This window comes from Dendrobates tinctorius, unplaced genomic scaffold, assembly GCF_039654945.1.
Source record: "Dendrobates tinctorius isolate UK_male_01 unplaced genomic scaffold, ASM3965494v1 ptg000294l, whole genome shotgun sequence".
In the NCBI taxonomy this organism is placed as follows: Eukaryota; Metazoa; Chordata; class Amphibia; order Anura; family Dendrobatidae; genus Dendrobates; species Dendrobates tinctorius.
In genome coordinates, this window is record NW_027361961.1 from 1,958,106 (window position 1) to 1,972,828 (window position 14,723).

Here is a 14,723-nt window from a genome sequence, read left to right on the forward strand (position 1 = left end):
CAACACAGGATGAGGGTAAAACAGTGTGGCAACACTTTATTGAACCACAAAACAGGCAAATAACACATCATACAGTACAAGCAACATATGCAATGGTGCAAATTAGTCTCACCCACTGATTTGCTGGGATAAGAGCAGCTGTGACTTCAGCATTTCCAGTGCCAGCTATCTCCATGTCTCCCTTGCACAGAGAGGAGGTTACAAGAAGCTTATGAAGTTGGCAGTCCATTGAGGTACAAGGCCAGGTGCTGGGAAGGTCACAACCTGGCTTCTGCGAACATCTCCACAGAGCCAGGTGAGTCCCATTCCTGGCTTCACAAACATAGGCCTTCGGTGACAGGTAGGTCCAAATCCTGACTACCCTAAATGTATTCATAGGTTCAGTGATGGTCAATGAAGCCGCACATAAAAAAAAAATTTGAGCTGGGGGGCCGCTTTCCTTTCAAACTTAATACACCCCGTACACACGCGGGTCCTCTCCGTACACCTCGTACACACCGGATCGGAGCCCTTACACCTCGTACATACAGTGCTCTGCTTCATACACCTCGTACACACAGGGCTCTGCTCCTTACATCTCGTACACACAGGGCTCCGCTCCTTACACCTCGTACACACAGGGCTCCGCTCCATACACCTCGAACACACAGGGCTCCGCTCCATACACCTCGTACACACAGGGCTCTGCTCTGCACACCTCGTACACACAGGGCTCCACTCACCTCGAACACACAGGGCTCCGCACACCTCGAACACACAGGGCTCTGCTCCATACACCTTGTACACACAGGGCTCTGCTCCATAGACCTCATACACACAGGGCTCCGCACACCTCGAACACACGGCTCCGCTCCATACACCTCATACACACAGGGCTCCGCACACCTCGAATACACAGGGCTCTGCTCCATCCACCCTGTAAACCCCTCCTGACCCCACACATAAACTTACCTTCAACCAGCACCATGACAAGCACACAGACAGCAGCGTCCTGCACACACTGAGGCCCCTGTTGTGAGTTCATTTTCCCCTCCGTCACTGAGGCCTGGTGAGCTCCCTATTCTAGTGAAGGAAGGTAGTGAGCCTGATTATCAGGCACCTGGGACTAATGAAGATGATTGGCTGAGTGGAGTCACTGACTGGATTTAAGGCAGCCTACGCCCTTTCTGCCCTGCGGGTGATTTCTCTGTGGACTCTTGGACACCAGTCTGATTCCTGCTCTTCTAAAGCTAAGTTTGCTGTTTTGCATCTAAGATTTGTTTTTGTTTTTCTTGCTTTTTGGATTCTGCCACTCCCTGCTGGAGTGTGCAGTGTTCCTTGAGCTCTGTTTTCTGAAAGTACCTGAGTGCTGATTTAGTTTTTGAAGCTTAGTTGCTTCAGGGCCATTTTTATATCAGCTTGTTGGCTTTTTCTCTGATAGGGTTATGGCAGATTGCAGACAGCAGCCTTCCTATCCGTTCCTATCTAGGTAGTTTTTGGCCCCGTCTTTGCTCAGCCTGTCTTTCTGTCTGTGTAAGTGTTTTCATCTTGCTTCACCGTCATTATATGTGGGGGGCTGCCTATTGCTTTGGGGTCTGCTCTGGGGCAGTTAGATTTCCCCTTTCCTTCTTTAGGTCTATGTATCTCTCCGGCTGTGATCGAGGGGTCTAGGTCATCGTAGGAAGCCCCCACGGCTACTGCTAGTTGAGTTGATAGGTTCAGGGGTCTGCAATCTGATAGTTGCCAACTTCTCTGGTTTTCAGGACTTAGCTAGCATTTCTGTTTTTGCCTCCTACGGTGACTCAATCATAACAGGCCCCTAATCATGTGACCTCTCACTCCTCCCCCTCCTGTGACTTCATCACAGGTCTTGTGCAGTGTGTGCACATAGAACAGCCAATGCCATCGCTGCTCCTGAATGCCCGCCTTCCTCCTGCCTCAGGGAGTGAGACATGTGGTGCACCGCGGACTGCAGATGCCTGCCTCAGTGTGTTTGAGACCCCTGCTGTAAAGTGTTCCTGGCTGTGGTTATGTAAAGAGAATCTGGTTCTTTGGATTTCTGAATCTCTTGGCTGTCTCAACGTATATTGTTAGAGGCATATCCCACTTATATAGCTCACAATTGTTGTCTTTCAAGCCAGCATCCAGAGGTCAAAAGGAATACGTGATAAGGTTAACGTGTATTGTTAGACTATTTAATCAATTTGCATATTTCTTATGCCTTCATTTTGTAAGACAACAAGCCACAAGACCCACACAATGGTCATTCACCATATTACGCAAACATCCATTATTCAATGACCCTGCATCAGTGTCTTACAAAGAAAGCAGACAATAAATTGTAGGAGCTGATGTAAGAGGCAAACATTAGCCATTTAAAATTATTAAAAATCAACGTTTAAGACTCATGACAACAATATATAGTTCTTGACCAACTGAAGAACAATTGCAAAATTCAAAAGTCGTCATATAGTTAACAGTCTATTCCTCCTGGCTTACTGAAAATAGACATCTGGTTAATTAAGATAAAATGATGTGTCATCACACCCTCATTTAAATTTTTGCTAGACCTTGCATAGGCTTTACATCCCATACCTTAACAATGGGAAGAAAAGGGTTTTGAGGACCTTCTCTACGTGTCATCAAGGGTGTATTGGAGTCCCTCCTTTAAATTTTTTTCAGACCTTGCACTTAGTGCATAGACTTTATGAGTCTAGGAGTCCCACTTCCTAACAATTTTAATGGAATGTGTAGGAGACCCTCCTTTATGTTCTTTATGTATCAGAGTCCCTCTTCCTTCTAATTTTTGGAAGTTCTTGCATTGTCTGCATAGGATTTTTAATTTTCAGAGTCCTTTCTTCATGAATTAAACAGGATGTGTCTCACTATGTCACACACCACATGCCCAGATAAGGTAGTAAAATGTTAAAATTATATTTACGGTGAATGTTTTTTTTCACCATTGAAAGCAATGAGAAAATGGACTCTGTCCATCATTGGACGTTAAGGGGTTAAAATAAAAATATTTATAGTCACCTACCATGCTGGCACTTGCATTCCTAGGAGCACACAATACATGTAGGTTGATAAGTCATTTGGGCCCCGCACTCAATCTGCGCACTGGGTCACTGTCCCCACCTTCGGACAAATGGGACATCAAGAGGAAGTCAGAGAGCAGCCTTAATGTTGATGTTCAATATGTCAGAAGGCTGGGACAGTGAAGGCAGTGCAGCCTGGGTACAGGGCTCATGTGATGTAAAAACCTCATGTGAGCTCCAGGAGTGTGAGTCCTGATACTGCTTGAATTTGAATGGCGCTGGAGCAGGAGGTGAGTATAAATGTTTTTACTTTTATAAGACCAAACAGGAATAACAAGTAGAGTTGAGCGAAACAGGTCGGCCAAATTCATAAGTCGCTGACTTATGGCAAAGTCGGGTTTCACCGACCGAAACCCGACCACAACGTGAAGTCGGCCATGCGGTTGGCAAAACGAGCGCCAAAGTCGGATTTCCCAGAATGCTTGCACGTCACTTTTTTCAGCCACTGAGCAAGGACGTACACTGTGGCCAACGAGATGACATGTGCAGCGTCCGGGGAGAGAGCGAGACTTCACGCACTTTAAAAAAAGCAGTCCGGCATGTAGGTGTGTTTACTGTCCTCCACTCCCTTCCGACTTTGCTTCCCCATTGACTTGCATTGGGTTTCGTGTTTCAGTCGGACCTTCGACTTTTCCCGACAGTCGGCTGATTTCATTCGACTCGACTTTTGAGAAAGTCGGGTTTCATGAAACCCGACTCGACCCTAAAAAAGGCAAAGTCGCTCATCTCTAATAACAAAGGATTGTCCTACTCAGGGATAACCCTTTTAGGAAGATAAAAGTTGATTTCCATTTAAAATCTTTCCCACACTGATAACATGGAAAAGGATTCTCCTCAGTGTGGATTCTATGGTGTCTAACAAGTTGTGATTTCTTCCCAAAACATTTTCCACATTCTGAACAGGAAAAAGGCTTCTAACCTGTGTGGAGTCTATGATGTTCGATAAGATGTGATTTCTCTGCAAAACATTTCTCACATTCTAAAAAACATGAAAAAGGCTTCTCCCCAGTGTGGGTTCTTTGGTGTTCTTTAAGACTCGATTTCCGGTTAAAACATTTCCCACATTCTGAACATGAAAAAGGCTTCTCTCCTGTGTGGGTTCTTTGGTGTTCTTTAAGACTCGATTTCCGGTTAAAACATTTCCCACATTCTGAACATGAAAAAGGCTTCTCTCCTGTGTGGGTTCTTTGGTGTTCTTTAAGATTCGATTTCCGATTAAAACATTTCCCACATTCTGAACATGAAAAAGGCTTCTCCCCTGTGTGATCTCTCTGGTGTTTATCAAGATTTGATTTCCGGTTAAAACATTTCCCACATTGAGAACATGAAAAAGGCTTCTCTCCTGTGTGACCTCTCTGGTGTTTATCAAGATTTGATTTCCGGTTAAAACATTTCCCACATTGAGAACATGAAAAAGGCTTCTCCCCTGTGTGGATTCTATAGTGTCTATTAAGAGCTGATTTCTTCACAAAACATTTTCCACATTCTGAACAGGAAAAAGGCTTCTCCCCTGTGTGCAGTCTCTCATGTTTGATAAGATGTGATTTCTCTGCAAAACATTTCTGACATTCTAAACATGAAAACGACTTCTCTCCAGTGTGAGTTCTACAGTGGTTATCAAGATTTAATTTTCGGTTAAAACATTTCCCACACTGAGAACAAGAAAAAGGCTTCTCCCCTGTGTGAGTTCTACGGTGTTTATCAAGATTTGATTTCCGGTTAAAACATTTCCCACACTGAGAACATGAAAAAGGTCTCTCCCCTGTGTGCACTCTATGGTGCCTAACAAGTCGAAATTTCTGTGCAAAACATTTTCCACATTCTGAACAGGAAAAAAGCTTCTCCCCTGTGTGGAGTCTCTGATGTTCGTTAAGACGTGATTTCTCTGCAAAACATTTTCCACATTCTGAACAGAAAAAAGGCTTTTCTCCTGTGTGGGTTCTTTGGTGGTTATCAAGATGATGTTTCCAGCTAAAACATTTCCCACATTCTGAACATGGAAAAGGCTTCTCTCCTGTGTGAGTTCTTTTGTGCCCATCAAGATTTGACTTCTGACTAAAGCATTTCCCACATTCTGAACATGATAAAGACTTCCTTGCTTTATGAGCAGTTTGTTTTTTAATGCCTCTTTTGTGTCTTTGATTTCCCTTAGTAGTCGGTAGTGAATCAGATGACAGATCTTTGCTGTGAAGGGATGATGGTATATTTGGAATAATGGCATTCACTTTAATTGTATCCTGTGGGATCTCAGGATCATCTGATTTTAAAATTGAAGAAGTCGGCTGTCCCTCTGATCTCCTGGTACAGTTATCTGCTAAGAATAAAACCAATTATTTTTTTCTAAAATATCCTTGAATTTTACATTTTTGAATATTTCTCCTTAAACTGTCTGTAAAAATGGTACGCTATGTAAAAATAGCTTTATTGATTTATTCTCATTTGCACAAGGAAAGACTAGAAGCAATAGGATGGAACTGAATTGAAAGACACAGATTAGATATTAGAAAAAACCTTTTGACAGCGTGGGTGATCAATGAGTGGAACAGGATGCCATGAGAGGTGGTGAGTTCTCCTGCAATGGAAGTCTTCAAATAGAAGCTGTACAGACCTCTGTTTGGGATGATTTACTGAATTCTGCACTGAGCAGGGACTTGGACCAGATGACCGAGGAGGTCCCTTCCATCTCTACCATTCTATGATTCTATGAAATATTGAATTATTCATCAAGACAATGACCTTTCACAATCTAATAGAAAATCTTATAGGATGAACCAGTAGAGCGTGGAGTTCAACTGTTTGTCATTCTGCCTTCCCCCCAAATATGGAATAAAAAGTCACCAAACAACGTTTTGTAGGTAAAAACACCACCAATAAAAACTTCTACTAATCTCACAAAAAACATTACCTCACTCTGGTCCACCATCTCTCCGTGGAAAAACAGAGGTTTCAATATTATTAGTGGCTCAAAGGCTCTTGAAAAGCAACATGCCTTCTATAAACCAATCCAGCAATATCCACTTTCACAAAGTCAAATCTTCTTCTCGCTTCTGAGCCTTTCATTGTGCCCAAACCAAAATTAGCACCCATGTATTTGTCATAATTATAGTGAGAAAAACCCACTTAACTTATGGTGTGTGTCTCCTGGAGCACAATCTGGGCACTATGTGGTACATAATAAAATGGTATATTTGCAATTTTTCACTCTCCAACATCCATTGCACGCTACTTTCCGGAAAGTGGCTGTGGAGTCAAAATAATCACTACTAATATAGATTAATTCACTGAGGGTTATAATTTCCACAATGGAGCCACTTTATGGGGTTATCTACTGCTCTGGTTTTCTGCATTTTGTCGTATTAGGGCTTGTGATAGTGGTGTGTACCATCTTGTCTGGAATCTGCAACTGCCACCTCTGCTTCTTTCACCAGGCATGGCCTTATTCATTCTGTAGGCAGTGAGGGATGGAGGAGATGTAGGAATCAGAAGCTCTGGGTGGAGCAGGCTCTGTTCAGCCACTTAGATTAGGGTTGCTGTGATCATCCAGTCTGGTATTATGGGTGTGTGTGCTGTCTATCTGGAGTATTCTGCTTCCTGCTTTCACCAATTGGAAAGCACCACACCCTACTAAAGCTCAAAGCAAATTGCAGGAAGATGCCAGACACAGCCTTGTTCTTCTCTGATTCAGTCTTCTCTGTGCTCTGCTGTTGTGACCCCTTAGTGACTAATTTTGTTCTTCTGATTTTGCATTTTCTCTGCCCTCCTGGTTCTGACCCAGCTACCTGACTATTTCTTCATCCCACCTCACTCCACAGAACAGCAGGTAACACCATGGCCCAAGTCTCGGGTCTATGTGTAAGAACAGATCCATGTAAAGGATGATGAGCAAGGTAATACTTGGGATCTGCAAAGCGGAGTAGATAGTGCCAAGCTTGATCATGGTAGCCATATGTTGAGCTGCCAGGTAACCAATACTATTCCAAGAAGATGTGCATTTAAATAGAAAAATGAAGCTTCTTCCCTTCTTAACCCTGCCATGTGCCCAGACAGTAGTGTATAACTGTCACGCCGCCGCTGGATACTCACCCTGCCTCCGCTCCCGCGCGGCAGTCCCTCGCTGTCTGGCAGCTGCGGCGTCCTCTTCTGACAGGTACACGGTCGACGGCATCTCTGCATGCCATGCACATGCCGGCCACGTCTCCCTCCTGTCTCTTGTGCTCCAGCGGTGCCCTGACCCATTAGCACTGCCGGACCAATAGGAGACCAGGCAGGGATATATCAGGCCGCCCTCCTGTAATGGAGGCGCCTGATCTTTGTGTTACACCACACATTAGGCCCTCTGTTCTGCTATCAGTGTGTCTCACCTTTACGAGGAATGTCTCCTACAGTCCTACTTTGGTCCTGTCTTCCGTGTCCCTGCTCCGTCCTGTTGTCCGGGTCCAGTCCCACAGTCCTATTCCGGTCCTGTCTTCCATGTCCCTGCTCCATCCTGCTGTCCGTGGTCCAGTCCCGCATTCCTACTCTGGTCCTGTCTTCTGTGTCCCTGCTCCGTCCTGCTGTTCGTGGTCCTGTCCCGCAGTCCTACTCGGGTCCTGTCTTTCGTGTCCCTGCTCTGTCCTGCTGTCCTTGGTCCAGTCCCGCAGTCCCACTCCAGCCTTTTCATCTGTAGCCCCGTGGACTTACTCCAGTCCGTTCTGAGCCGCCCCTCTCGGTACCGGCTATCGTGGTAGTCGAACCCCTGGGCCTGCTCCTAACGATCCCTGTCTAGGGGTCGGCTCCACCTGGTGGCTCGCCGGGGGCCCCTCGGTGCCACGATCCAGATGGTTCACTCCTGGAGACTTGCCTCACCTGACCACCCCGTTAACAGTAAGATCAGGCCATGGATCCCGTCGGTACCCCTGCTGCCACCCAAAAAGTGTTACTCTTTTTGCAGGAGACCCAGGGAAGCATAATGTCTGTAATGAAGTCCACGGACTCCCGCTTGTCAGTCCTACAGGTGGCCGATCCTGGAAATGCTACTCAGCTGGCTAGTCTTCAACAGGAGCTGGGTCAGCAACGTGATACTCAAGCCCATATTTTAAGTTATATGGCCTCTGTCGATAGCCGTCTGGTGGCCCTCCAGTTTGCCGCCGTGGCATAAACTCCACCTCCTGTTTCTGCAGCTCTCCCATCGCCTCGCCAAGCCACCTTGGTTTAGTGGAGACCCCAAACTCTGTAGGGGGTTCTTATACCAGTGTAGCCTCCATTTTGAATGGTTGCCTCACTCTGATCGGGCCAAAGTGGCCTTCATTGTGTCTCATCTGGAGGGAGAGGCCCTGTCCTGGCTGATCCCTCTTTGGGAAAGGGATGATCCCGTTGTCTCGAGCCTTCCGGTCTTCTTGGATACCTTTCACGGGGTCTTTGATGAACCAGGTCGATTAGCCTCTGTTACCGACTCTCTTTTTAATCTTCATCAAGGTTCCCTCACGGTCGGAGAGTATGCGATCCGCTTTCGTACTCTCTCCTCGGAGCTAGGTTGGAATAACGCGGTATTGGTAGGGGCATTCTGACATGGTCTCTCAAGCAGGATAAAGGATGAACTCATGGGTCAGGATACCCCAACCACCCTGGAAGACCTTATCTCGCTGGCCACTTGCATTGATCTACGGTTCCAGGAGCGAGCCCGTGAGTCAGCAAGAGACAGGAGGCCCACTAGACCAGCCTCCCTTTCCACATTGGTCCTCTAGTCCTCATCCAGTCGGGTCCCCTTCTTCCCCTGTTGAACCCATGCAGGTGGATCGCCTCAAGTTGGCTGAGTTGCGTCAGAGGGAGAGACGGGCACAAGGCCTATGCCTCTATTGTGGAGGTTCTTCTCATTTTGTCCGCACTTGTCCAGAGAGACCGGGAAACTCCTCCACCTAAGCCAGGTAAGAGAGGCCTCCCTAGGTGCTAATGATTCCTCTCAACCTCTTACGACTGTTCTTTTGGTTTCAGGGCAGAGACATGGGTCCAAGGTGGCCTACGTGGATTTGTGCTCAGCAGGTAACTTCATCCGGCGTGAAGAGGTGGACAAGTACCAGATTCCAGTGGTTACCCTATGTAATCCTCGGCTGACTGCTGCAGTGGATGGCAAATTGCTACAGGAGACCGTCACCTTGTTCACTAAGGAAGTGGAGTTGCAAGTCGGAGCCTTACATCGAGAGAAGCCCTATCAGTCTTGCTGCTGCTCCTCGGCCACCCCCTGATTTTGCGGGTCTTCGTTCAGCCTACAGTTCCTACGCAGACGTCTTTCATAAGAGGGAGGTGGAGGTTCATCCCCGGTTCAACTCCCCCAATGGGCAGAATCTACCCACTGTCTCCCGCTGAGACCTTAGCCATGTCTGAATACGTCTGGGAGAACCTTGCCAAAGGGTTTATACGGAAATCCTCTTTGCCCGCGGGAGTCGGGTTTTTCTTCGTCAAGAAGGACTGATCTCTGCAGCTGTGCATTGACTATAGGGGCTTGAATGAGATTACCATCAAGAACAGGTATCCTCTTCCACTCATTCTGGAGTTGTTTGACTGTCTCAGAGGGGCCCGGGTCTTCTCCTAGTTGGATCTTAGGGGAGCCTATAATCTGATCTGTATCCGCGCAGGTAACGAGTGGAAGACTGCTTTCAACACTCGAGATGGGCACTACGAGTACCTGGTCATGCCCTTTGGTCTTTGCAATGCTCCTGCTGTGTTTCAAGAGTTTTTCAACGAGATCTTCCGGGATCTCTTGTATTACTGTGTGGTAGTTTACTTGGATGACATCCTTGTTTTCTCACCAGATCTTTCATCCCACAGAAAGAGTGTTTGCCTGGTGTTACAGCGTCTTCAGGAGAATCGCTTGTTTGCTAAGATAGAAAAATGTCTCTTTGAGCAAACCTCTCTCCCGTTTCTGGGCTACATTATCTCCGGCGCTGGATTAAGGATGGATCCGAGAAACTGACTGCCATCCTCAAATGGCCTCGTCCCGTCGGAGTAAGAGCTATACAACGGTTTCTCGGATTTGCCAACTACTACAGGCAATTTATTCCTCATTTCTCCTCAATAACTAAACCTATTTCCGCTCTTATCCGAAAGGGGACGAGCCCCAATTCTTGGTCTAAGGAGGCGGAAGAAACCTTTCAGACCCCAAAATGGCTTTTTCCACAGTCCCGGTGATGCACCGTCTCAAAAGCAACCGACCCTTTGTGCTTGAGGTGGACGCTTTCTCAACATGTGCCGGGGCAGTACTGTCCCAGAGATCTGCCTCTGGTCGACTGCATTCCTGTGGCTTCTTTTCGAAGGCTTTTTCTCCATCCGACCATCCGAGTGCAACTACTCGATCGGCGACCGCGAACTGTTGGCCATAAAATTAGCCCTGGAAGAATGGCGTCATCTCCTGGAGGGGGCTGTCCACCCCTTTGCAATCTTTTCTGATCACAAAAACTTGGCCTATCTCCAGTCTGTCCAGAGACTCAATCCTCGACAGGCCAAGTGGTCCTTAATTTTTGCCCGTTTTGATTTCGAGCTCCGTTTTCGCCCTGGCAACAAGAACACTAAAGCCGATGCCTTATCCAGGGTCTTCCAGCCGACCGAAACAGTGGATGAACCTTTGCACATTATTGAGCCCACTAGAATCATCACTGTGGCTCCTGTAAATTAGCTTTCTCCACCTCCAGACAAGACCTTTGTGCCCGCGAAGGTCAAAAGAAAGGTTCAGTTCACCTCCAAGTTCTGGCGGGCACTTTGTAAGCTCATGAACGTTTCTCTCGACTTCTCCTCCGCTTACAATCTGCAGTCCAATGGGCAGGTGGAGCGAACCAACCAGACTTTGACTGGGTACCTGCGCCATTTTTCCAGTGCCCACCAAAACGACTGGGCTGACCTGCTTCTCTGGGCGGAGTTCGCCTACAACAACCATACTGGTGAATCCTCAACCAAATCTCCGTTTTTCACTGTATTTTGCAGACCTCCTGGTGTTCCCCTTCCTGTAACCTCTGCCGCGGTTGCCGCTGGTGCCCTGTGTCGGAGGACATGTCCAGCTGCGGTTGCTCCTCTGGAGGCTCACTCATGCTTCCAGGAGATGCAGCAATCTTTTGGCTGGTGATTTTTTTTTTAAATATCCCCGCTCCCCTTCCGGCCACTGCCACATGGGGAGCGCCTTTCTTTTCCTTATTGCCTCCAGGTGTGCGCCACCACTGCATCACCTTCCCGGCACTCCGGGCTCCCAGAGATGCTTTGCGCGTGTGGCGCCCCTGAGGCTCAGTCGCCACAGAGGTACTGCACCTTCTCCTAAGGTGTAGTGCCCCACCTCCTAGGTAAGTTGGAAACTCCTTTTCACACTCCAACACCTGCACCCCACACACAGGATAGTTCAGCAGGACCAGATTGCAGCTTCATGCTTAGAGGGTAGCAGAGCACCTTTCGTGGTTCCTGGCTTCGTAACACGAGATGTGCTGGGAGGTGGGTGGAGTTGAGATATATAAAAGGTTGGGAAGGTTTAGAATTACAGATCAGTCTGATAGAGGGTCAGTGAGGAAGGAAGCCATTCGGGAGGAGTGGGGATCCCTGGAAGAGGGATGGAGGAAGGAGTGCTGCAGCTGCCTCAGTGATCTGAGCCAGCTGGCACGGGAAAGGAACAGAAGGAGAAAGACGTAGAATTGCAACCTAAGCTTCCATAAGAGATAGAAGGAACAGCGCAGAACGAAGGAGAAGGAGAACAGAGAGGAGTTGTGGGTTGGAAGAGGAACCCTGTCTATAGGTTCTCAGCGCAAGGCCGGGGCCCGGTCCCCGAGGTTGTATGGACACTTATGGTTCTGCAGCAGACACCGGTGGAGTAGTTGGCTGTAAATGCACTACTCCCATCTAAGACTTGGGGCACAACAGCAACTGAATAGAGCCAGGACTCTGGAGAAGGGAGTCCCCGAGAGAGGCTACAGCTGTCTGTCATACAAGTAGAGTTGTTAGGAACATCTGACAGGAGGAACTTCAGAGTACCACGGTACTGGAGCTCTTCACACTAAAAGGCGCAATAGAGGAGTCATTCAGGAAAGGTACATGTTGGCGGAGTGTTGGAGAGGAGAATCCAGACTTGCCCGGGAGGTTGATTGAGTCTCTGCCCCGGAGGACACGGCACGGAGGCAGGCACCAGTGTGTATCACGAACTGTGAGTAAAACTTTGGAACTACAAGTCCTGGTGTCTTCCATTCAATTGTGCGCCAACACCGCCAGCACTGCTACATCTGGGTACCAACATTCCTCACACCGCCTGCGCCTATTCTCATCCATTGCAACTACACTGCCCTGGGGTTACAGCTTCACCTGTGGGGAGCTACACCATCTATGCTGCAACACACCATCAGCCCCAGAGGATCTGCACGCAGCGTTGGCTTAACATCTTGCTTGCCAAACACCACAGGTGGCGTCACGAACTATTCCATTTCATTAACTACAAACCACCATTGATTTGGGCGCCCAGGGCCACGGACCGGGTCACAGCCGCCGCTGTGACACATCCCACTGACACCGGCCCGGTACCGAGTACCCCACAGCCCTGGGACGGGGGCGACCCACGCGCATCCAGCGTCTGACGTCAACTGGCGCCTCGCCGTTGCCCCCGCCCGTGCGCTCTGAGATGCCGGTCCCAGACATGCGTTGTGGTGGTGGCGATGTCACTGGGCTTGCCTGTGCGCGCTGCCGCTCCCAGGGATGCATTGCGGCAGAGTGACACCACCGGAGACTTCCTGCGCCTGCTGCGCCGCTGTCCCTGGAGCGTTTTTCGTCAGTCCTCTGCCTAGCTCCCCTCACACGCGTCTGTCGCCTTTCCCCCGCACACCCTGGAGGCCCGCTGACCTCCGGCGGTGGCGCCTCGTGTCAGCACCCCAGCCGGGACAGGGAACCTCCGCTGTCATCCCCCGGACTGGTCGGCCCCGGCATCCAACGATGATTGGGGAGTTCGTAGGTTCCCTATGGGGACAGGAAACCAACTTATTTGGGAGCGAGGTACCGCCTTTTTATCTGTAGGTTTCCTGTCCCCGTGGGGCGGATCCCCTCTCCGTGGTACCGTCATGGGGGAAAGAGAAATAATCTGTGAGGTCCATTTGTTTCCTATTACCGTAGTAACATACAGTAGTTAGCAAGGCCGAAAAAAGACATTTGTCCATCCAGTTCAGCCTATATTCCGTCAGAATAAATCCCCAGATCTACGTCCTTCTAAAGAACCTAATAACTGTAAGATACAATATTGTTACGCTCCAGGAAGACATCCAGGCCTCTTGAACCCCTCGACTGAGTTCGCCATCACAACCTCCTCAGGCAGAGTATTCCAGATTCTCACTGCCCTAACAGTGAAGAATACTCTTCTAAGTTGGTGGAAAGACATTCTCTCCTCCAGACACAGAGAATGCCCCCTTGTGACAGTCACCTTCCTTGGTATAAACAGATCCTCGGAGAGATATTTGTATTGTCACCTTATATACTTATACATGGTTATTATCCTTTGTGAAGAATGCCAAATTTATCACCACATAAAGCGACACATGTCAAATGTGAAAAATGGGAGTATTTTGGGCAGTAACTACTGTAGTCAAAAACTGTGACTATAGACAATAACACATCTATTGAAATGATCAAATTCAATAGTCTTCATCAGTAAAATATTAGTAACTAGTGGTGAAACCTCTCTGGGGTAATTAGAGCAGTGTTCCCCAACTCCAGTCCTCAGGTTTTATGCATTTCCCTAGTATCGCCCAGGTGGTGGAATTATTGCCTGTGCAGGTGAGCAGATCTCACCTGTGCAATTTTAAGGGAAATCCTGAAAACCTGACCTGTTGGTGGCTCTTGAAGACAGGAGTTGGGGAACACTGAATTAGAGTATGGGGCTTGGTGGCTCTTGGCAATCTAAACTATCTATAAGGGCCAATATTTTCTGTTAGATGAGTTTCAAGAAAAAAATATTAGACATATAACCGAAGGCAAGGAGGAAGACGTGTGCAGTGCCTGTGACAGATCGCTGATCTGTCACAGTGATCTGTGATGTGACAGATCAGCGATCTGTGATGTGACAGATCAGCGATCTGTCACAGGACAGTGATGTCCCACCTGGGACAATGTAATAAGGTTAAAAAAAAAAAGTGTAAAAATAATTTTTTAAAAATCGCTAAATAAATAAAAAAAAAATTCCCTAATAAATTCATTTTTTGGAAATAAAAAAAAAAGAAACAATAAAAGTACACATATTTGGTATCGCCGCGTCCGTACCGACCCGCCCTATAAAACTGTCCCATTAGTTAACCCATTTAGCAAACCCCTTAAAAAATAAAAAACGAAGCAAAAAATAATGATTTATTATCATACAGCCGAACAAAAAGTGCAATAACGCGCGATCAAAAAGACGCATATAGATATGCATGATACCGCTGAAAATATCATCTTGTCCTGCAAAAAACGAGGCGCCATACAGCATCATCAGTGAAAAAATAAAAAAGTTATAGCTCGCAGAATAAAGCGATGCAAAAATAATTATTTTTTATATAAAATAGTTTTCATTGCATAAAACCGACAAAACATAAAAAAAACCTAAATGAGGTATCGCTGTAACTGTACTGACCCGAAGAATAAAAGGGCTTTATCAATTTTACCGCACGCGGAACGGTGTAAACG

At 47.4% G+C, this 14,723-nt stretch overlaps 1 protein-coding gene across 1 annotated transcript in view; it reads right to left on the bottom strand.

Moving 5' to 3' along the window:
* Positions 1 to 14,723, bottom strand: part of LOC141073009 (uncharacterized) — a 119,625-nt gene that overhangs the window by 76,218 nt on the left and 28,684 nt on the right. Inside the window, 1 exon segment of the mRNA XM_073560291.1 lies at positions 3,997 to 5,391. Coding sequence (XP_073416392.1) covers positions 3,997 to 5,391 — 1,395 coding nt within the window.